The sequence below is a fragment of the Terrapene carolina genome, unplaced genomic scaffold (genome assembly GCF_002925995.2).
Source record: "Terrapene carolina triunguis isolate 2854851 unplaced genomic scaffold, T_m_triunguis-2.0 Scaffold84, whole genome shotgun sequence".
Taxonomy (NCBI): Eukaryota; Metazoa; Chordata; order Testudines; family Emydidae; genus Terrapene; species Terrapene triunguis.
In genome coordinates this window covers 34852901-34874543 of record NW_020664435.1, presented here as the reverse complement: position 1 = coordinate 34874543, position 21643 = coordinate 34852901, and the positions used below count along the sequence as shown (strand labels likewise).

The following is a 21643-nucleotide window of genomic DNA, read 5'->3' as shown; positions in this document are numbered from 1 at the left end:
GGGGCAAGTGATGCTGTTTGTTCACAATTTCAGCCTGTTCACATCTGCGGAAGCACTCTATGTAGAAGTCCAGTCTATCATTTCGACCGTCACTCCTACCCAGAGTGTTAAATCAAGCAGGACCATGTGCCGATAGTGCCAGTGTGGCCTCACCAGCATTGGTTTTCCTCTTTGCTGAGCCTCTCGGCTGTGGTTCCTTTGACAATTCCATCGGACCCAGACCTCATATCTCAGGACCATGGTCACTTCTTCAGTCCCAACCAGGAGGCTATTCAGTTGATAGCCTGTGTAGCAATGTGGGACTCACTCCTGCGGCGCCTCCTGCTGGTGTCCTGGGAATTAGCTCGTCCAGCCTCCGGAACTCCCTCTTCAGGCTGGCATCCCGCTGCCGCTTGGCCCCCGTGTCCCTCCCGGACCCAGTGCCCCGTTATCTGGGGTGCTGCCCCTTGGCAAGAACCCCTTTCTCTCAGGGTCTCCCCTCCCCGGGGAACCCCCCACCCACTATACCCACCTCGCCTCAGTATAAGGCTACTGCCAGTCATTGTGTAGCCCCTGCGCCCTGGGGCAGACTGCAGTATCAGCCTACTCATCACTGGCAAGGTTGGGTTTGGACCTGCTGCCTTTGCCTACCCTGGGCTGCCCTCTGCAACCCCCAGTACCCGTTGACCTTCTGCTAGGCCGCAGCCTGGGGCTTTCCAGGCTGGAGCTCCCCAGCTCCTCTGCCTTTCCCCAGCCCTGCTCCACTCAGGTACTCTTCTCAGGTCCCTGCAGCCAGGTCCCTCCCTCTCAGAAGCTAGAGGGAGTCTGCTGAGCTCCTGGCTCCCAGCCTCTTGTATAGGGCCAGCTGAGGCCTGATTGGGGCATGGCCCAGCTGCGGCTGCTTCCCAATCAGCCTAGTAGCTGCTTCCCCCGCAACAGCCCTTTCCCAGGGCTGTCTTTAAACCCCTCAGGGAAGGAGCGGGTGACCACCCGGCTACAGCCTGGATGTTCCATTGTTAACATCTCAGGAGGAGAGCTGTTTAAAGGAGGTACAAGATGTCCTCTTGAATAGTAGTAAACCTTCTATTCGGTATATTTACCAGGCTAAATGGCAGAGATTCTCCATCAGGTCCCATCAAAAAGGCTCTATTAAAATACATGCTGGACTATCAAATGGTGCTTTACTCACTCCCCCCCCCCCCTTCTGGGGTATAGTTCTTCAAAGTCACAGTGACCCAGGCAGTCTTCGTTTTCATTATCCCGCCAGTGCCACTTCCCAAGTGGCGGGTAGGTGTACCCGGGCCCGCCCTCTACTCCAGATCCCAGCCCAGGGACCCTCAAACCAGTAGTTCTGGGCTTTGCTCTCTCAGTCCTCACTGCTCCTGCCCTGGACTGCTTCCTACTCTTCTGGTATACTCTGGGTATATCAGCTCCAACTTCCTCTTTCCAGGGTGTGACTGCAGCCTTTCCCAGTAGTCGCCCCTGTGTGTTGCCAGCTTCCTGGTTTTATAGGCCCCATCAGTTTGTGCCCAGCTGAACCTCCTGCAATCAAGCTCCTGCTCCCTGGCTCTCCTTCCAGGGGCAGCCTCTGGAGTTAATAGGCCTACCTGGCCACCTTAACCCCTTCCAGACCACCCCATCACATGGACTATTCGTTATACCTGAAATAGCTAGGTCTTGCCTTTAGTTCCAGCAGAGTCCATCTACCAGCTATTTCAGCTTTCTACCCTTAATGCGTGTTCCCTTTCAATCCCTGACTACCTGCTCATTTCTCCATCTCTCTGTGAAAGTAGCCACCTCAGTGGCAATCACCTCAGCCAGGAGAGTGGATGAATTCCAAGCTCTAGTGTCTGACCCTCTGTACACAGTCCTCTACAAGGATGAGGTAAACTTACCCCCCATCTGAAATTTTTCACCAAAGTGGTGGTCTCTCACTTCCACATCAGACATTATATTTATTAATTTATTTTCCTAAGTCTCATGCTCATAAGGATAAGGAGAGACGCCACACATTAGATTTTAGGAGAGCGTTAGCGTTTTACTTGGAGAGAACTAAACCATTTAGATCCTCGCAATTGTTTGTGGCAGTTGCAGACAGTATGAAGGGCCTTCTGGTCTCTTCTCAGTTTTTAATTTTGTTATGGATCTCCTTTTGTATACGTTTGTGCTATGACATGGCCAATGTAACTCCATCGAGTAGGGTACTGGCTCATTCAACCATATCACATGTGGCCTGTGTGCCTATATTCTGGTTATTTGCAGAGCTGTAACTTGGTCTTCAGTGCATGTAAGATGGCATAATGAGAGGCAAATGTAATAGTATAGTGATGATGCCAGATTTGGGCTTGTTGTCCTTCCATTATTATTCTGGTAGACTCCAATCCCACCTTGAGATTGAACTGCTTGTGAGTTACTTGAAGTGGAATGGACATGTGAAATCAATTGAAGAAAAATAGTTACTAACCTGTTCTATAACTATTTTTCTGCAAGATGTGTTGTACAAAAGCTCCCTGACTTATGCAAGCGTTCCGTTCCAGAACGCCTTGCATAAGTCAAATTTTGCGTAAGCTGAGAACGTATCTCTGACAATTACGCCAAAAGAAAAAAGCTTACGGAACTTTTAGAACTTTTTCCGTAAGTCGGGTTTGCATAACCCGGGGAGCGTCTGTACGTCAATTCCGTAACCCACCCTTCTTTCCCTCTTTATCAGAGTCTATCTGATAAGAAAGAACTGAAAGGGGTTGGAGATGGCTCTGCCCTTTATACTATCACGCAGCAGCACAAGGCAGCAGAGAGCATGTGCACTGCCCCAACGGGTACCACCAAGGGAAAAATCTCTGACATCTGTGTACTTGGCATGCACACACCTGAAGTGGAATGGACATGTGCAACACATCTTGCAAAACAACAGTTACAGAACATGTTAGTAAACATTTTTCCCCTGTGTAATATAAATAGCGGAGATTTAGCTCTCTTGACTTGCATAGCTGCTTTTGGGCTGGCATAAAAAGCACTAATCCATTTAAGAAGTAGGGGCCAATATCCATATGGGACTAAATCTTAAACAGGTAGTTCCTCTATTGTCTAACAAAAAGCTTTCTCTACACCAAGTGATAAAATAAATGTTGTTTTTATTTGGCACTACGAGTTATTCCAAAGATATATGGATATTATGTACCATTTGTCTATCTTTAATGAGTGCAGTTTGATCTGAGTTTATATAAACTGAGAGCGATGTCTGCATTTGGTTAGCTAGTATTTTTGCTAAAATCTTTATAATAATTCAGCAGTGAAATGGGCCTAGTAAGAGTTGCGTGTATAATTTAAAAAAAATAACTAACAAGATGACTTGCCACATAATTAATTGCCGGTAGATTTGATATAGTTTGGAAGTAACTTGACTTGATTGGGGTAATCATAACTGTTGCCTAATTAAAACAAACAGGAAATAATTCCAAACAATCTATCTTTTGAATTAGGACCAACTATCATATAAAAATTTCTTCTTTATTGTAGGAGCATGCCCAGATTTTACTACTGTTTTAGTCAATAGTATCTGGTCTCTCATTCACAAATATTTGGTTTGGAGCACGAATATTTGGTTTGGAGCATGCCACCTGTTTACTGGTGTTTGATTTGGGTATATTTGACTGGCACCAGTGAAAAAATTTAAATTAGAAAATATTATAGATTGCACTGCCAAATATTTAACACAAAGTTTAGCTTTTAAAATTATGTACAGACAGACATAATTTTATAATATAATTCTGTGTAAAATTACTGATTGATAAACAGATTTCAGTAATTGCAAAAATGCAGTTTACAAGGAGTTCCAAAGCAAAGGTATGTTGCAAAACTTATTTACAGAAATAGGTATGGAAAGCTGCCAAAGCTTTCACATCTGTTTTCATTAAATTAGAAATATTTTTGTACATCTGAGTGAAAGTTAGCCACTTCTATATTCTTGAAGGAAAGATTGCTACTTCAGGATTCTTATTTGAATACCCCTGTAAAATGTGAGAAATATGTTTTGTGGTTTTGTTTTTTTATTTCTGTAGTCGAGTATACATTAAATACCAAATTTATATTTTTAGTAGCAAATTGTGTAGTGGCTTTCCCCCTCCAGCTGTACTGGTCTGATTGTTTTCCAGAGGTTCAAATAAACAGAATGCTTTTTAGTACAGTATGTGATTTAGGTATTTGATATTGTTTCTTCTTCCTTTCAGGGCAGAGCGTGGATCAGGGTGGCACTTATGGAAAAACATTTGTCAGAATATATTTCTGCAGCTCTAAGAGACTTCAAAACAACCAGGTCTTAAAGTCCTTTTATTTGCTTAATGCTAAATTTCAAAATGTTACTTAGGCAAAAGACCTGGGTTTGGGAATGAACTTGGTACTTGATCTATATAAGAATAAGAAGTAAATAGCAGAAATGGTGTGTTTAGTTTGTATGAGGGGTATCCGTTGCTGCCTTTGCAGACTGATCTAGAGGCCTGTATTTGTGTGTTAGCATTGGCATAATTGGAAACTTGTATATTCCTCTTTGATGATAAAAGTTTGGCTTTTTTTTTAATGAAAATTTTGGGGAGGATTAGTGAGATAGGAAACTAAACTTTGGAAGAGGGGTTGGTGCTTGTTGCCTACATAAAGGTAGAAAATTAAACATTGGTTTGAGGTCTTCTTCTCAAGATAGAGGAAGTGCCTTTAGATTAAAAAGCCCTCAGAAACACAGTGAAAGAAGTATTAAATTTGTCCCAGTTATTATGGAGAATTTCCCCAGGCATAACTTAGGGGGGAAAGGAAGAGACTTCTGGTAAAGTACTTTAGAAAGGACGGAGGGAAAGGTTAGAATTAATGCACACCAGTGCTGGTTATAGCTGTGAAGTACTGCTGTAAAATATAATAACTTTGGTTATATTTGATAATATACCAATTATGTAGTTTTATTGTCTTAATAAAAGAGAAGGCAATAGTGGCTAGGAAATCTAATATGAGCTTGTAGTATGATAAATATGGTATCAAAATATGTTGCTGCTGTTTTGGGTGGCTCTTGCAGGGGCTTCATGTCATGGATCAGAGGGGTCTCTGTATATAGAGCTGAGACTGCCCCTATAATATTGCGAGTATCAGGCCTCACGATATCAGAGAGACTTAAATAGACTGGAGAATATTCAAAGAACAGCAACAAAATTGAGTAAGGGAAAATAATTTCACTTGCCATATTTTGTTCTTCTGTAACACTTTTTGTCCATGGATCTCAAAGTGCTTTACAAATCTTAAATTGCACCAGCGTCAGGTAGATATTATTCCCATTTTACAGATGAATTAACTGAGCCTTCCAGTCACATGCTCTTTGCTTAAAATTATAAGCATTTATCCAGGTATACTTACACTTGAACTGTGTGAGAAATTCTTAAAGCACTTAAGCATGTCTTTTTTTTAAAAAAAGCCTAACTCTTGTTTTATTAATTTTTTCTTCTCAAGAATTTTGTTATAAAAAAAGTCCTCTTAAGCTGTCACTCTTGTTCATGTCCAGTAGTTTAACTTGCTAGGTAATAGATAACAATAATTATGATTAGCTGGCTGTTTCACTAGTTTAGCTTTTAGAAAACAAACCTTTATCGCCATTCATTTGGAATGTGAGGAAGTTCCCAATAACCTTGAAATGTATACAGATTCTGTTTTTCAGTAGACGTTTAAAATTAAATTAATGGTTGTTATACATTCAACTTATGAAATTACTTTTAGTAATATTGAACTTTTGGCGCTGGAAGTTTAGATTTCCAGTTACTCAGCACTAAAGCAAAACATTTGGGGTTCCCAATCCACAAGCAGCAGAGGACTAAACCAGTGATTTCCTGTGTGGAGCTATAGAATTAACTGAATTCTCATATAAATTTGTGTATAATTATGTCAATATCAGTTGAATTATCCAGAATTATTATTTAGAGATTTATGTCTTAAAAAAAAACCCTTAGAGAGAGAGAGAAAATTTTCAAACATGAGTTCCTAAAGTTAGGCACCTAAATAAGTGGCCTGACTTTAAGGGTGCTGAGCATCTGCTGGTGCTATTAATTTCAGTGGGAGATGGCTGTAGTTAGCCCTTTTTGAAATCAGGCCATTTATTTAGGTTCTAAAATGTGGATTTTGGTGTTTTACCTTAGGCCCCAGTCTTTCAATGATCTTTCATGCACTATGTGAGAGTCTTTCCCTCTGGCAGGGAAAGGCTTCAGCAGTGGGGAGGCAGTGGGACATTACGCTGCTAAAAATAGGAGTGTAGTCTGCTAATATAGTCAACTGTTGAAAGTTAAATCTGAATACTGGGTCTTAAAATTAACTCTAAGTACAATTAAGAAATATAGATGGCTTTTACAGTGGCATCAATTGTCATTCTTTCAGTAGGCATGACACATTCTCATTCACAAGTAAAACTCCAATTGTGTCTTTTTCTCTCTCTTTTTGGGGGGTGGGGGTTGTTTTTTGGCTTATCCTTTTCTACTGCTATTTCTCAAGGGCATGAAATAGTCTCCTAATACATTAATTAACATATATCTAGTTTGGCAATGTCTGGATTTGATGCATTTTAAAATAGTTTTATCATTATGGAGCACTTCCCTGCCCCCCTCTTGAATGTATTCCTTTATAGTGATCTCTTCCTTTGCTTTACCAGAAGTGAAATGTGAATGCCATCTGGGCAGCCAGTGGCTGTTTTCATTTATTTGGATTTAAAAAGTCTTTTTTTAAAAAAAAAATAACTTGAATAGTCAATGTGATAGCTGAATTATTATTTAGAACAGAGATTGGTGCTCATTTCTGGTGCGTTTGTTTGATTTTTGTGTGTGTGTGGTGAAAACCATTTTGTTTCTTGAAGGAGATTTTATGAAGATGGAGCAATTGTCCTGGGAGAGGAAGCAAATATGCTTGCTGGCATGCTGTTGGGACTCAATGCTATTGACTTCAGGTATTCAGTTTGTCTGACAGGTGTTTAGTTATACTAAACTATATATCCTAACCTTTATTTTTTAATCATTTGTAGATTCTGGAACCTTAAACCAGTTTTCAGTGTAGTTAAAGATGTCTTTTTCGTGTACTGTGCCTAGCACAATGGGGCCCCAGTTTGAGTGGAGCTTGCCCCCCTCTTGCTATAATACAAATAAATAATATCCTTCATGAAAGAGAATATCAACTGTGTGCTCCAGCATGGATTTTGGCTCATGTATGCATGTTGCTTCATTTCTTTCCTCTTCTGTCTCAGTGTATTAAGGCAACAAAAACACACACGTCTGTGTGTCCTAGTCTAAACTTCAACCAATGATCAGTTGCTTCAGTTGCTGATATTTTGATGCATTAAGAGAAACCACTTTTGCATCACATCCATTATTCTTCAGTTCTTTTCCTCCTGTACTGACTAAAAATGTTGTTCAAATAACAGTGTCCCTTCATTACCATCAGAATGATTGATTAATTTTTGACATCTGTCAAATTTGTCAGTTGCATGAGTACTTTGGTAATTGCAGCTCAAATTTCAGATAAAACACTGATTTAAGTGACTAAAAAGATTCTTTTTAATGTTATACTATTTTAAGTTTGTCCGTTCTAGCATAACGTAGTTGATCTTCAAACAAATATTTGCTTTAAATGTTCAGAAATGTGTCAAAGTGTTTCAGCTACTGTACACTATAGGAGGATCTGTAGTTAAGGTGGTGGCACTATTTGTTCCATTCTAGCTTCCTGTTCATCTTCGAGTGTCCTCTGCAAATTCCCATTCTTGGGTTGTGCCAGTTGGTGCAGCCTAGACAGTAGAACCTGTTCTAAGCAGTGCCTGTTAGAGTGCTCACACGCCCTCTCTAAAATGTTATAAAGGCAAGGCTATAATGTGGCATGGTGTCTACTGTTCCCCAGTTCCTTTCAACCGCAGCATTAGACAAAAGTGAACCTCTCCATATCTCTTGGATTTCATCTATAGTATCATTAGATATGTAGATATTTTAGAGTTAATGTTAGATATTTTATCTCAGACACTGTTTCCTTCCCCAGACCTAAAGCAGAGCTCTGTGTAGCTCAAAAGCTTGTACCTTCCACCAACAGAAGTTGGTCCAATAAAAGTTCTTACCTTATCTATCTTGCCTTTCTCATACTTAATACTCTTAGTAAAGTTAGAATTTTTAATCTCTCTGTTCTAACTGTAGTAGTGGAGTCAAAAATCAGAGGAGCAGTCTTCAAAAGAGGCACTTTGTGTCCAGAAGTATTTCCAGCATCAGACGTTAATATAAGGCATGTCTTTGGTGAAAGACACACTCCACCCAGAAGCTTCATCTGCTGTACATTTACTCCAAGAATGAGTAAAGACAGAACTCTTACTAGTTCAAGTAGTGTCCCTATGGATACTCCACTTTAGAGGCATTCGCACCCACTGCACCTCAGATTGGAGATTTTAGGTAGCAGTGTCTGTCCAGGCCACACATATGTTCTCCCTGTCTTGTGCCCTGCATCAGAGCTATATAGTGCTGCGTGGGCGAACTGCCCTCAGTTCCTTCTCAACCGAGTCAGCCTGAGGTGGAGCCCCAGCAGCATCTGAATTGAAATTTCCTCATTTATATCTTATCTTGTTCGAGTTAGTTAGTGTTAGTTCATAGTTTCCATTAGTTATTGTTAGTACTCCCCTTTTTCTTTAAAAACAAACAAAAAACCCCCTCTTTTCTCTTATTAAAATAGCAGACTACTTCCTGTCCTTATTTTTTCCTTGTCTCTTCTCTCTGGGGAAGTGAAACCTGGACAGGGTATGCCTGGCTCTCCCTGGTTTAAATGTTGAAGGCTCTCCATTCCACTATCAGAGAGTGAGCCAGCCTGAGGCCTCTGCAGAACCAGCTTACCATTATGAGAGACACGACACATCCAGTTGGTATGGACATCCTTGGTTGCCCCACCCATGCCCTTTGCACTACCTCAGTGACCTTACTGGGACTCCTGGGTAGCCTATAGACACTAGTTATTGAGGGCCCATAGTGTTTCGCATAGGGATAGGAGAAGACGATCTTCAACAGTTTCTCTGTCTAGACCTCATGATCTGCAAGAGGAGACCTTTGAGGAACAGAAAGTGAGACTAGACAAAGAGATTACTTCTTCAACCAATATCTCTTCAACTTCTCCTGTTAAAGCTATTATGCCTCCTCCACCAACCTTGGCAGATAACGTCAAACGATTTCAGGACCTTATCAAGAGGGTAGTGGCTTCTTTAAAAATTCTGCTGAAAGAGGTTAAGGAGTCGCAACACAAGCTGCTCAACGTCCTGTACATGCCCACATTGCACTTCTCATTAATGAGGCCTTGCTGGACCCAGCAAAAATTATATGGCAGACACCAGCCACAATACTTCCCATATGCAAGAGAGCAGACAAAAAATACTATGTTCTCTCTAAAGACTTGGACTTTTTATTTTCGCACTCATCCCTGAACTCCATTGTTGTTGACCCTGTACATGAATGTGGCAGACAGCGCCAAGCTAAATCGACACCCTGTCACAAGGATTTGAAACCTGAGTTATTTGGACTAAAATCATATTAATCAGTGACCCTACAATTTAGGATCACCAATTACCAAGCTCTTATGGCAAAGTACAGTCAGGGTGCTGTTGAGGTCCATCTCCCCAATCTACAGGCTCTCTGGCTCAAGGCATGACTCCTTGATGGTTTGAAGGCTTGGAAATGACCTGCTCTGAGGATGTAAAGGTGGTGCTGTTACATAGCAGGAAACAAACTATTCATCGCACATATATTCAAAAGTGGAAGAGATTCCAACTCTGCTGAGACTTGAGACAATTATTCCTACATCCCCTCTGCTACTGCTTGTGCTAGATTCCATCCTAGAACTAAAAATGTCAGGATTATCTCTAACCTCAAAGGTGCTTCTTGTAGCCATCACCGCCTTTTATCATAAAATAGACAGTTATTCTGTTTTCACTCATCCTCCAATAAGGTTTCTCAAGGGTAACCTCTTCCCACAAGTCAGATGCCTACACCAGCCTTGTCCTCAGTTGCCTTTCAAGGCCTCCCTTTGAATCCATGGCCACCTGCACTCTTCTATACCTCTTTGTGAAAACTGCATTCCTAGTAGCCTTTACGTCCTCTCAGAGAGGGGCTCTAATGTACCCCTCATTTACAGTCTTTTTCAAAGACAAGGTTACACTATGACCACACCCCAAGTTCATACTGAAAATATCTTCGGAATTCCATATAAACCAACTTATCCACCTCCCAATTTTCTTTCCAAAACTGCACCAGGACAAAGGGAGGCGACATTTCACACACTCGATGTCAGGAGAGCACTAGCCTTCTATTTAGATAGGACTAAGCCCTTCAGGAAATCTCCCAAACTATTTCTCTCCATTGCAGACAGATCAAAGGATCCTCAGTCTCTAAACAAAGACTCTCTAGATGGATATCGGACTGCATTACCTATTGCTTTCATTCTCTCAATCTTCAACCTCCTTCTAGAGTATGAACTGACTCCATGATGACAGGTTACAGAGGGATAGCCGTGTTAATCTGTATCAGTAAAAACAACGAGGAGTCCTTGTGGCACCTTAGAGACTAACAAATTTATTTGGGCATACCCAGATGAAGTGGGTTATAGCCCACGAAAGCTTATGCCCAAATAAATTTGTTAGTCTCTAAGGTGCCACAAGGACTCCTCGTTGTTTTCACTCCATGAGATTTCGCTCCACTTCCATAGCCTTCCTCAGAAACATTCTGGTCACAGAAATATGCAAAGCAGCAAATTGGACAACTGCTCATACATTTGTTGAACATTATCCACTCATCCACGACTCAGCGTCCAATGCCATATTTGGCTCCACTGTCTTATCCTCAGTTCTAGACTTGACTCTGAAGCCCCACCCCTCCCTTAGAGGTATTGTTGTAGAGTCACCTAAAGTGGAGCATCCATAAAAACACTGCTCAAAGAAGAAGAAAAGATTACTTACCTTATGTAGTAACTGTGGTTCCTTTGAGATGTGTGTCCCTATGGGTGCTCCACTATCCGTCGTCCTACCCTCTGCTTTGGAGTTCTTACCAATGAGCTCTGCGGTAGAGAAGGAACTGAGGGCAGTTTGCCTGCGCAGAGCTATATAGTCCTGATGCAGGGCATGGGACTGGGAGAGCACATGTGTGGACCAAACGGACACTGCTACCTAAAATCTCTGATCAGAGGTGCAGGGGGCACAAACACACCCAAAGTGGAGCACCCATAGGGACACACATCTCAAAGAACCACAGTTACTGCACAAGGTGAGTAACATTTTCTTCTGAAAGCAATAGCAGCAAAGTCTATTGTATCTGATACATCCAAGAGCGTGTAATATGAGTGAAGAGACCTGTGTCATCTCTGAGTTTGGCACCTACTAGGACTAAGGTACCTATGAAGAAATCAGCACCAGAGGTAACCCCAAGGTCAGCAGTGCTCATGGCACACAGGACATTGGATCTGATGAAACTAAAAGCTCTTAAGCTTCTGTCAGCACTGGCTTCAGACACTCCAAAGTCAAGGCCACCTGAAAGGCCACCAGATGCATCGGTTGCAGCTCTGAGGAAGATGTATAGAATCATAGAATATCAGGGTTGGAAGGGACCTCAGGACCAATCCCCAACTAAATCAGAATCGGAAAAGACCATCCAGTGTTAGCAGGGCTGGATCCCAGATGAGTGATTCATTGGATCCATCAGACCTGGATCCATCCACGTCAGTTCCCAGACTGAAGATAACAATCCAAAAGGAAAAATCTAGACAGAACATTGTTACTAGATTTGAGGGTTCCTATGGATCTAAAGACAATGGCAAAGACCTGACCAGAATTGGCAACAGTGGAGTCATCGGAACCAGACAGAATTACTGTAGTAGCCAAAATTTGCCATACAGCTCTACAACCAGATTGGGCAACAGATCTACAAGAGATACCTTCAGGGTTGGGAGAGAGGAAAAGCCCCTTCACATGTCTGTGTTCGGGGTCGTAGAATGGAGGAAATACCTAGTTTCTCTCCAGAATTTTCTCTTCTGCCTCCAAGTCCCTCAGATTCTCTATAACACCATTTACTATGCGTCACATCCTGGTTCTGGTAGTTCTCCGATCTTCTTGGCTATGGATCTGAGATTGGATCCACCTTTGGAAGAGGAGTAGGATGCACCTAAACAACCTGACACATTCCCTATGTTTCATTCTGTAGGAGCAAGATATACACCTGGATATTGAACCTTTAATCCTCCTTACCCCTTGATTTATAAAATGGTACCTGAGGGTGGGTACTGGCAACAATGGGCTCCTTAAGCTGCATGGTTTTGTTGGTATACATCAAGGGGCTTTATGGAGTCTCCCAGCTACTATTTGGCATATGAATCATTCTCCTGCTAAAGATCAAGAAAGGATCTGTATAATAGATTTGAGCTTTCTGGATCTGTCTCCATCTCCTGACTTCAGTGAAGAATGTCTGATGATGTTACCAGGTTCTCTATCTGAAGAGGAAGAAGAATTATCCCCACAGATGGACTAGCAGCAGCTAGTAACAGAGCTGGACTCTTCTGGTCAGAATGTGGGCATCGCTTCTGCTTTGTCTTCCTCTGAGGATGCCCCGCAGTTTTGTGAATTGGTAGATCTAAAATTACCTTCTGTGGCAATGAAAGAATTCTCCCATCCAGTTTTTGACATTTTGAGAGCCCCTTCACAGACCAGAATTTCTTTACCCATATTGGATGGGCTGTTGTCATGGCCAAATCTGTTTGGTCTACTCCAGCTTCTTGTTAGCCCATTTTTTAAAAAGCTGCTAAGTTTTATACCACCTGTCCTATGAGGAGGAGTTCTTATTTTCACTACATGCAGCCCAGTCCTAACTTGTTAGTAGTAGCAGTGGCTTTCGACAGATAGCACATTCCATGTTATTTGCCAAGGAGGGTAAAGATTGTATACTTTAGGACAAAAGGTTTTTTCTTCATCTTCTCTGAGTATTATGTCCTGTGTCAAGGCTGCTTCCCCACTTTGAACTTTAGGGTACAAATGTGGGGGCCTGCATGAAAACTTCTACGCTTAACTACCAGCTTAGATCTGGTCCGCTGCCACCATCCCAAAGCTAATTCCCTTCCCTGGGTAGCCTTGAGAGACCTTCACCAATTCCCTGGTGAATACAGATCCAAACCTCTTGGATCTTAAAACAAGGAGAAATTAACCATCCCCCCTCCTTCCTCCCACCAACTCCTGGAGAATACAGATCCAACCCCCATGGATCTAAAAACAAGGAAAAATCAATCAGGTTCTTAAAAAGAAGGCTTTTAATTAAAGAAAAAGGTAAAAATCATCTCTGTAAAATCAGGATGGAAAATAACTTTACAGGGTAATCAAACTTAAAGAGCTCAGAGGACCCCCCTCTAGCCTCAGGTTCAAAGTACAGCAAACAGAGATAAACACTCTAGTAAAAGGTACATTTACAAGTTGAGAAAACAAAGTAAAACTAACACGCCTTGCCTGGCTGTTTACTTTCAAGTTTGAAATAGGAGAGACTTGTTTAGAAAGATGTGGAGAACCTGGATTGATGTCTGGTCCCTCTCAGTCCCAAGAGCGAACAACCCCCAAAACAAAGAGCACAAACAAAACCCTTCCCCCCCCCCGCCAAGATTTGAAAGTATCTTGTCCCCTTATTGGTCCTTTGGGTCAGGTGTCAGCCAGGTTACCTGAGCTTCTTAACCCTTTACAGGGAAAAGGATTTTGGAGTCTCTGGCCAGGAGGGATTTTATAGTACTGTACACAGGAGAGCTGTTACCCTTCCCTTTATAGTTATGACATCCTGTTATCAGTTTCACCACCTTTATTCAAGTGCTATCAGAAGATGAGCATAAACTGGTGAATGATATTTTAACTGGTGGACAGAACATAGTGAAACATGCTCTTAGAGCAGAAGTCCACAATCTGTGGGGTGCGCTTCCCTAGGGGGGTGCAGAGGAACATTTGGGGGGGGGGTGGCCCAGGCATAGGAACTAGAGGTAAGGGGGTGTAGGTTTCACGCGGGGTCCAAGCTGCCAGCCCCGTGCCCGGGGTCCTGACTATGGCCCCAGTCTCAGCCCCCTTACCCCTGTCTGATTTTCCCCCTCCCCTCCCAGAGACACAGCCCTGCTCCCAGCCCCAGCTCTGGGGCGGACAGGGGTAAGGGGGTTGGCTTTCAGCACCCCCACTATTAAAAGTGAGTTGCAGCGCCACTGACCCGGGGCCCCAGCTGCCGGCCCCCTTACCCCGTCCTTATCCCCACTCCTGGAGTCATGGCCCTGCTCCCACCTCTTGGGGGTGCGGACAGGAGTAAGGAGGGGGCGCGAGGTAAAAAGTTTGGGGACCACTGTCTGAGTATCATTTGATTATCTTTGACTAAAGCGACAGCATCTATTATTAGCTTAAGAAGACATAGCGGGTTAAGATCTGCTCTTCCCAGTGAAACAGGTTCAGAATAGAGGACTTTCCCTTTGAAGGGGAGAATCTATTTAGCAATCAAACTGGAGAAGCTAAAGGAATACATGGTCTACTGCCCAGTTCCTTAAATTAATTCCTTCTGCTGAGGGAAGAACATCTGCCCCTACATTGAGATATCATAGTTGATCTTACCTTACATCATCATCATTTTACTATTATACTTTCAGTAGCAACAAAGAGGCAACTGTCACTCCGAGCTAGTTTTTTCAGCTTTGTCTGAGTGCCTTTGCTCCAGACATGGGGCGAACCAGTTTGCGAGGTGTACCATACATTAGATTTCTGTATTGTTTTTAGCTAGACTTGTCTGTATAATGGTTTGTATGACATGGAAAATGTATTTGTGCTCCATGTTGCATCCCCACACCTCTCCCTACTGCAAGTTTGAATATTTTTAGCCATTTAAAAATATTTAAAGGTTTAAGACTTCTGGAAAAACTCACTTTGACTATTTCTTCAGAACGGTTTTTTAATTTGATAAGAGAGGAATTTCTTTAACAAAAGTAAGCTTCTAAATTGACTGCAGGAACGGTCTCTCTCTGAGGAGCAATTTTTAGAAAGTGTATATTTTGGTGTTTGGTGCGGGAGGGAGAGGAGGAATGAAAAAAATTGTATTTGAGCCTCTTAGAAACCTTGTGAAACTATCGTTATTGTAATTAAACCTTAATTTTAGATCAGCACCATGTTTAATCTTATCGATCTCTAATCTATGTTGTGATCTTTATATTTGAGTTTTAGAAAACTATATGGATATATAGGGACATTTCTGAATGTTAGTATGTTGGTTTCTAAAATGTTCATCTGTTCCTGCAACTCATCACTTGAAGTAAAAAAAAAAAAAAAATTATTGCAGTAATTGGTTGTGATGTTATAAATCACTCGTCTTTGTTCTGAATAAGCAGAACGAGTAGGTTAACTCTTTGCAAACTTTTTCTTCCAAATATCTGTAGTAATCCTCAGTTTCTCAACCCTTTCTTCTCCTGTGAAGCTTTCTTCCTCTTCTTTCTTCTGCCTTGTTCCTAGTAGCACTCCCCTTCATGCTATTCCCCCTCCCTCCATCTGCACCCTCACAGTAAAAAATAAAGAATTTAAAAAGCAGAATTAATAAGGTGTGTGCCAGTTACTCTGATCACTTCCCTTATATGTACATCCTTTTCTCCATCCCTTTATCTGGTCTTTTAGGCCTGGAACTAGCAGCCACTTACACACATGCTTGCTTTTATGCATGTGAGTAGTTCCATTACAATCAGGTCAAGTATCTGTGTAAACATTTGCGAAATCAGGACTTAAGGTAGCAAACCCATGAGGGTGGTGATTGATTGATTGATCCTATATGATTGGAAAGAGCTGAGCATGCTTTGGGAATTTGTAGTCTCAATAGTTTTAAGGTGCAGAAAATGCAGCAATATATAAACAGAATTGTATCTAAAGGAATGTCTTTCTCCAACTTTCCATGCACAATTGGCAGCTCTTCAAAACCTTTGAGAAAAGGCAAACTAAGAACATACTCCCCTTTCCCCCTGAATAGTGTGAATATGTATAAAAATTACATCATTCTAAAACAGAAGCAATGACTTTTCACTTTTTAAATAAATTAGTTGGTAATTTAACTTTAACAATCTAGATTCAGGATATGTGATGGTATTTCAGCAACTGAAAACTGTACCCCACAATCTTTTTTTTTTAATAATACTTTGATTTTGTTGGTAAAGAAAAACAAATTATATCCTATTAAGATTGAACTGTGTCACTGCCATTTCATTTTCTTGGTGTAACATGGTTACTGATTCTCTGTATTATGTCAGTTTCTGCCTGAAGGGAGAGGGATTGGATGGCAACTTTCCAGCTGTAATAGATTATACACCCTATCTGAAGTTCACCCAAAGGTACTTTTCATTTTGAAACTTCATCTTATTTTTCAGCTTCACTTGGTAGTTGGATATTTTGTCTTTTACTTATCTTTTTGAAGTTTATTTGGCTTTCAGTATGTTGTGACATTCTGTACTTGGTGACCAGCATGGGATGCTTAGCTTTTTATTGCTGTAATACTGCGTGACTTATGAGCTGTGAGCAGTCATGCTGAAATTTTAGTCTATACTCAGGTGTTTAATACTTATGCTAATTTTAAAGAGAGAAATTACTTATCACTGAAGCGTAGACTTTTTAATTAGAGCTAATATCAGACTGTAGAGCAGCTGTAATCAATGCTTTTTTTCTGTAGGAAGATATGCCAATTACATTTTCCTTCCTATGTGTACCTTTTTCTTCATAGTTAATGGCATTGTTTGTATAAAGGTGAGAAAAATCACATCTGCACCTATATCTTGTTGACTTCTGTTGCATCTTGTAAAGTCTGTCTATATGTGGTATTAGTATTTAGCCCTTCAAAAATATCTTGTGGTTACCTGTATAATACCTGGGTCTCTTCAACCAATTTTTAACTATATGGTTTAGCATAATGATCCTTTTTGACAAAGAACATTTAGTTAATACCTGTATCTGACTGAGAACAGTGAGGCCATCAGTAGCCCCACTCAGCACCTCAAAAAAGCATGGAAATACTGCTATAGATTTTGTTGCTAGATTTAACTGTTTTGAAAAGCAGGCGGGAATTAAGATGTCCTCCCATGAAACATTTGATGTACTGTCTCTAAGACACATGGCTGAAAAATGAAAATTCTAATTCTTCTCTAGAGATGCAGATCTCATTAGATTTTTTTTAAATTGCCTAAGTGCAAAGTTCAATTTAAGTTAACTACAACACTACAAAAATATTTTTGACCCAGATCAGTAATAGAATGTGAGCATTTCTTAAGTGTGCACACAAAGCTTATCGAAAACCCTGTGTCTGTTCAGGGTCACCACTGTACTGATATAGTCTAAAAGCTTTAATGGACACATGTTTGTCACAGCAGGGCTGATTCCCTGATTTGTCTTAAAATTAAAACAAATTAGACCCCATAAGTACTAGGGCAGTGATTCAAACACTTTTATGTTGAACCTTGATAATGAGGACTAAAAGATCCATAAGTAACGACTGTGTTATAGTAGCATGCCTTCACTGTTGGTATACTTCTTGAACTGTTTTAAATAGTGTATTTGAAGAGAATCATATAAATACTATGATTTATAGTATTTACAATGCTAAATACTTCTAGAAGAAACATGAAAAATAAGTGAATTATGCAGAACTCTCACAACTGAAAACTAGCTAAAAGTTCTTGATGATGCAGCAGAAAACTTAGTAACAAGGAAAAAGGTAAAGGGATACGCTAAAATTCTTACCTTTCTGAGTTAATGGCCACCTCTCCAATTTAACATAGCAAGATCTTCCTTTTTGTGCTGCCTTACACAGCTGATGACTTCGCAGACACAGATTCCTGGCATTACTTTTGGTGGTTGTGAAATAGCTTTGTGTTTGCTGAGCAAGTAATGACTATCTTGTAAACTGTAGTTGTAATGTTTAATCCTACAGCTATTCCATTGCTGATTTTTATTTATTTATTTATTTATTTTTTAAAGAAGGCTTTGCATTTCATGTTTTAAGAGTAGCAGTGCTTCAGTTTCAAGGCAGGTTTTGTATCCGTTAACTGTAATTTTCATTTGGTTTATAAATTTGGTCCTTCAGTTCTGATAGCATCAGCAGTGATGAAGAAGAGCTAAGGACTCTGGGAAGTAGCGGCAGTGAAAGCAGTACTCCCGAAAATATTGGACCTCCTTTCATCATGGATGAAAACAGTTGGTACAACAAATGCAAAAGGGTAGAACAGAAGTATCGACTCACCTTGGAGCAGAAGGTAAAAAAAATCAGTTTGTGGAGGGGTGAGGGTGACTGAACTAATGTGTATTTTTATGTCCAATATTATTGTCACTGAAAAGACATAGGATCCTGTAAACAGGTATTCTTCTAGTAATATATGTTTGTCAAAACGTAACAAATATAGCTATTATTGTGGGTCAGGTTAAATGTCATTGAAGTTGGTGGGTTGGACTGCCACACTTTATTTAAGATGGCTGTAAGAAACAGTTATACTCCTTTTGTAGCAGCTCCCAACCTAAAACAAGCATATGTGAGTCCACCCAGGAATCTGAACTTGTGAATCGAGGGCTTGGGTGGGGAGTGTGGAGAAAGAAGCAGAACCACACAGTAACAGGTTTAGAAAACACATGCAGTCTGGACAAGCTGGCTAAAAGAGGCTTGGGGCTGTAAGCAATGAAACTATCTCCTGAGTTTTGGCTCCTCTGTGTTCAAGGAAAACAGGACTTTGTATCGGCGCATAAGCTTTCGTGGGTGAATACCCACTTCGTCAGATGCATGTCATGACGTGCAGACATGCGTCTGAAGAAGTGGGTATTCACCCACGAAAGCTTATGCTCCGATACATCTGTTAGTCTTAAAGGTGCCACAGGACTCTGTTGCTTTTTACAGATCCAGACTAAGACATCTTCCCCTCTGATACAGGACTTTGTATATTTCTTGTAAATAAACAAGATTGCATCAAAGGTACCTATTAAGCACTGGGGATGGGCAGGTGTGGGCCTACCCATTACTAACGGCCTCCCCCCTCAGCTTAAGGGGAAGAGCTATTGGACCCAGGCATCAACTAATTTTGGGGGACAACAAATGAAAAAAATAGGGACAGAAGTGAAGGTCACAAGGATAAAATCAGGGATCCAGAAGAGGCCGCTGAGCAGAGAACCCTGGACAGTACCCACTGGTCCTTGAAGGTGCCAGGGAGGCAGTGGACACAGCTCAGAGGAACTCTGCATGGAAATGTGACTTCAAGATGGATTGGAAATAGGCCTCACAGTTGCAGAGCCACCTCCATGTCCAGCTTCCTCCTCCAGGTATCAAAGATTCCTGATATCATCAGTTTCTCCTCCTACCTGGAGCAACCTGCAAGACCCTGAATTTTTTGCTAGCTGCTCAGGCCAAACAGGGTAACACTACTTTGTGTGTTCTTTGGCTTCCATATATCTAAGTACTGATGTGTGCCCTGTCACTATTGAATTTGATAGTTTACATGAGGTCTCTTAATATCTAGACAGAATAAATAATAATACTTAGCACTTATGTAGCCCCTTTTAATTAGAGGATTTCAAATTACTTTAAAATAGGCCCTATGATACCCCAATGTGGTACAATAAGTAGGAATTTACTATATGCACTTTATTGGTGGATAAACTGATGCACTGTTAACTCAATTGTCCAAAGTATCACAGTGAATTGATGGCAGATCTGAAAATCTAATGCAGAATGTCTGGCTCCCAGTTTCCATCTCTAGCCCATAGACCGCATATAAGCTATTGGTTATAACTGGTATAGCTGCATGTCTTGGGACTGGCCTAGCTATCTGAGAGTTCCCGGTATCATAAACCTTTATCCACTTGATCTGATGGCTACATTCCACCAGAACAATTAGTGTTGACTAGTCAGGGAGGTTTGAGAGTGTTGGAGATAGAACTTTCACAAAAGCTGGACCTAGACTATGGAACTTCTGCAAGAGATAAGAATGACTATCAAACTAATCACTTAGAGAGAGAAACGCAAAACTAATTTCTTTGACTTAACTTTGCCTCAGATGCACAACACACACTTTTACTCACACACACATAAACAACAAAAATATATAAACTAATCAAGCTATTTCTCCTTCAAACTGGAGAGGGTTAGAGAGAGAGAAGAGGTGTGGAAGGGAAGTGGGGGACAAAATATTTGGAGTCACTCAAATACTATGAAGAAGGCCATAAAAGTATCAGAATTAGGCAGCTTTCAAAAACAAGACTTAATGCCAAAGGTTTGAAGCATTTTCAGGTGTTTGCTAGTATAGCGTATGTCCAACCCATTTTATAGCATAATATTTCAGCCCTATTTCTAACACAGAATGCTATCCTCAAAGAACTGGGCAGCAACACATTGAAACAGAGAAAAGGGTCAAAAAGTGTGTGTGGGGGGTGAGGGTGAGTGTTGGTGGCTTAAAAAAAAAAAGGAGAGAGGGATTGAAGGTGGGAGAGCGGGTTTGAAGTAACAAAACCCAGAAAAAAGAGGAAAGTGAAATAGTGGGACAGACAGATGGAAATAAAATTAAAGCTGATGGGAGAAACAAAGAAAAATTAAGAAGGAATGAAGGAAAAAGAGGAGGAATGCATAAAGGGAGTGTAATGGGGTTCGCTTACCACTCTGGTGCCTCTTCAGCCTGTCTTGGGAATTAGCTCTGCAGTTGAGTGCGCCCCCTTCAGGGGGTGCATTGCCACTGTGACTCCCGCTCTTGGCCCACGTCTCTCTAAGGACTGCGGCGCCCTCTTCAGCGACACAGCCCTCCGGCCGTGCCACACACTGTGCTCCCCCCTGCCAGCGGACCTGCAGTCCACTGTTCAGCCACTTCCTGCCAGTGGCAAACTGCAGTCCACGGTCTAGCCACCTCCCACGTGGCTACGCCACCCTCTTTACCTTTGTATCAGGGCCTCAGTCTGCAACCCCCCGGCAGTCAGCCAGGACGTGTCTCTGGCTTCCTCGGCCCCTGTTTGCAGCACTGCTCTGTCCAGGGTGCTGGCAGTTCTCTTGGCCCTTCAGGGACACAGTCCTTCCTCCCTGTGCTCCCAGCAGAAAACTGCCTTCCTCTGCCTTGCAGCTCGTTTTTTATATAGGCCTACTTGGCCCTGATTGGCTGCTCCTCTCAGCCCTCCTCTGATTGGCTGCCTTCAGCGCAGCCTTACTAGGGCTGCTTTTAACCCCTTTTTGCCAGTGAGGGGCAGCCACCCCATCCCAGGGAGACCTACTATGTTATAAAAAATTCTGCTTAATGGCTTCATTTAATAGAATATTTAATGTCAAAATTTTAACTAAAACCCCAGAAAAGTAAAGTATGGGCAATAATAAAATTGGGTGGGTGGAGTGTGGATAGTCTGGGGAAGGAAAACCATAGGGCTATATCTGCTCCACTAAGCACTCCCTTAGTGGATGAAAAGGAGAAGGATAAAGGTGGATGTTCATATTCCAAATGGCAGAGTCCCAGCCTAGCAGCTGGGACTGAACGTTCTACTCCAGTGCAGAGTCCCTTGCCCCTGCTTTCAAAAGGAAGTAGAATCACGGGTTGAAAAAGGGCAAGCTATATAGAATAAAAAGATTAAGTGAAACTGGGCTCCAGTGGTGCAATGGGTTAGCGC

At 41.6% G+C, this 21643-nt stretch overlaps 1 protein-coding gene across 1 annotated transcript in view; it reads left to right on the top strand.

Moving 5' to 3' along the window:
- RUNDC3B (RUN domain containing 3B) overlaps positions 1-21643 on the top strand; it is a 169254-nt gene that overhangs the window by 78296 nt on the left and 69315 nt on the right. Inside the window, exons 4-7 of the mRNA XM_026649339.1 lie at positions 4206-4291; positions 6851-6940; positions 16282-16362; positions 18105-18273. Coding sequence (XP_026505124.1) covers positions 4206-4291; positions 6851-6940; positions 16282-16362; positions 18105-18273 — 426 coding nt within the window. The remainder of the gene's footprint in view (positions 1-4205; positions 4292-6850; positions 6941-16281; positions 16363-18104; positions 18274-21643) is intronic.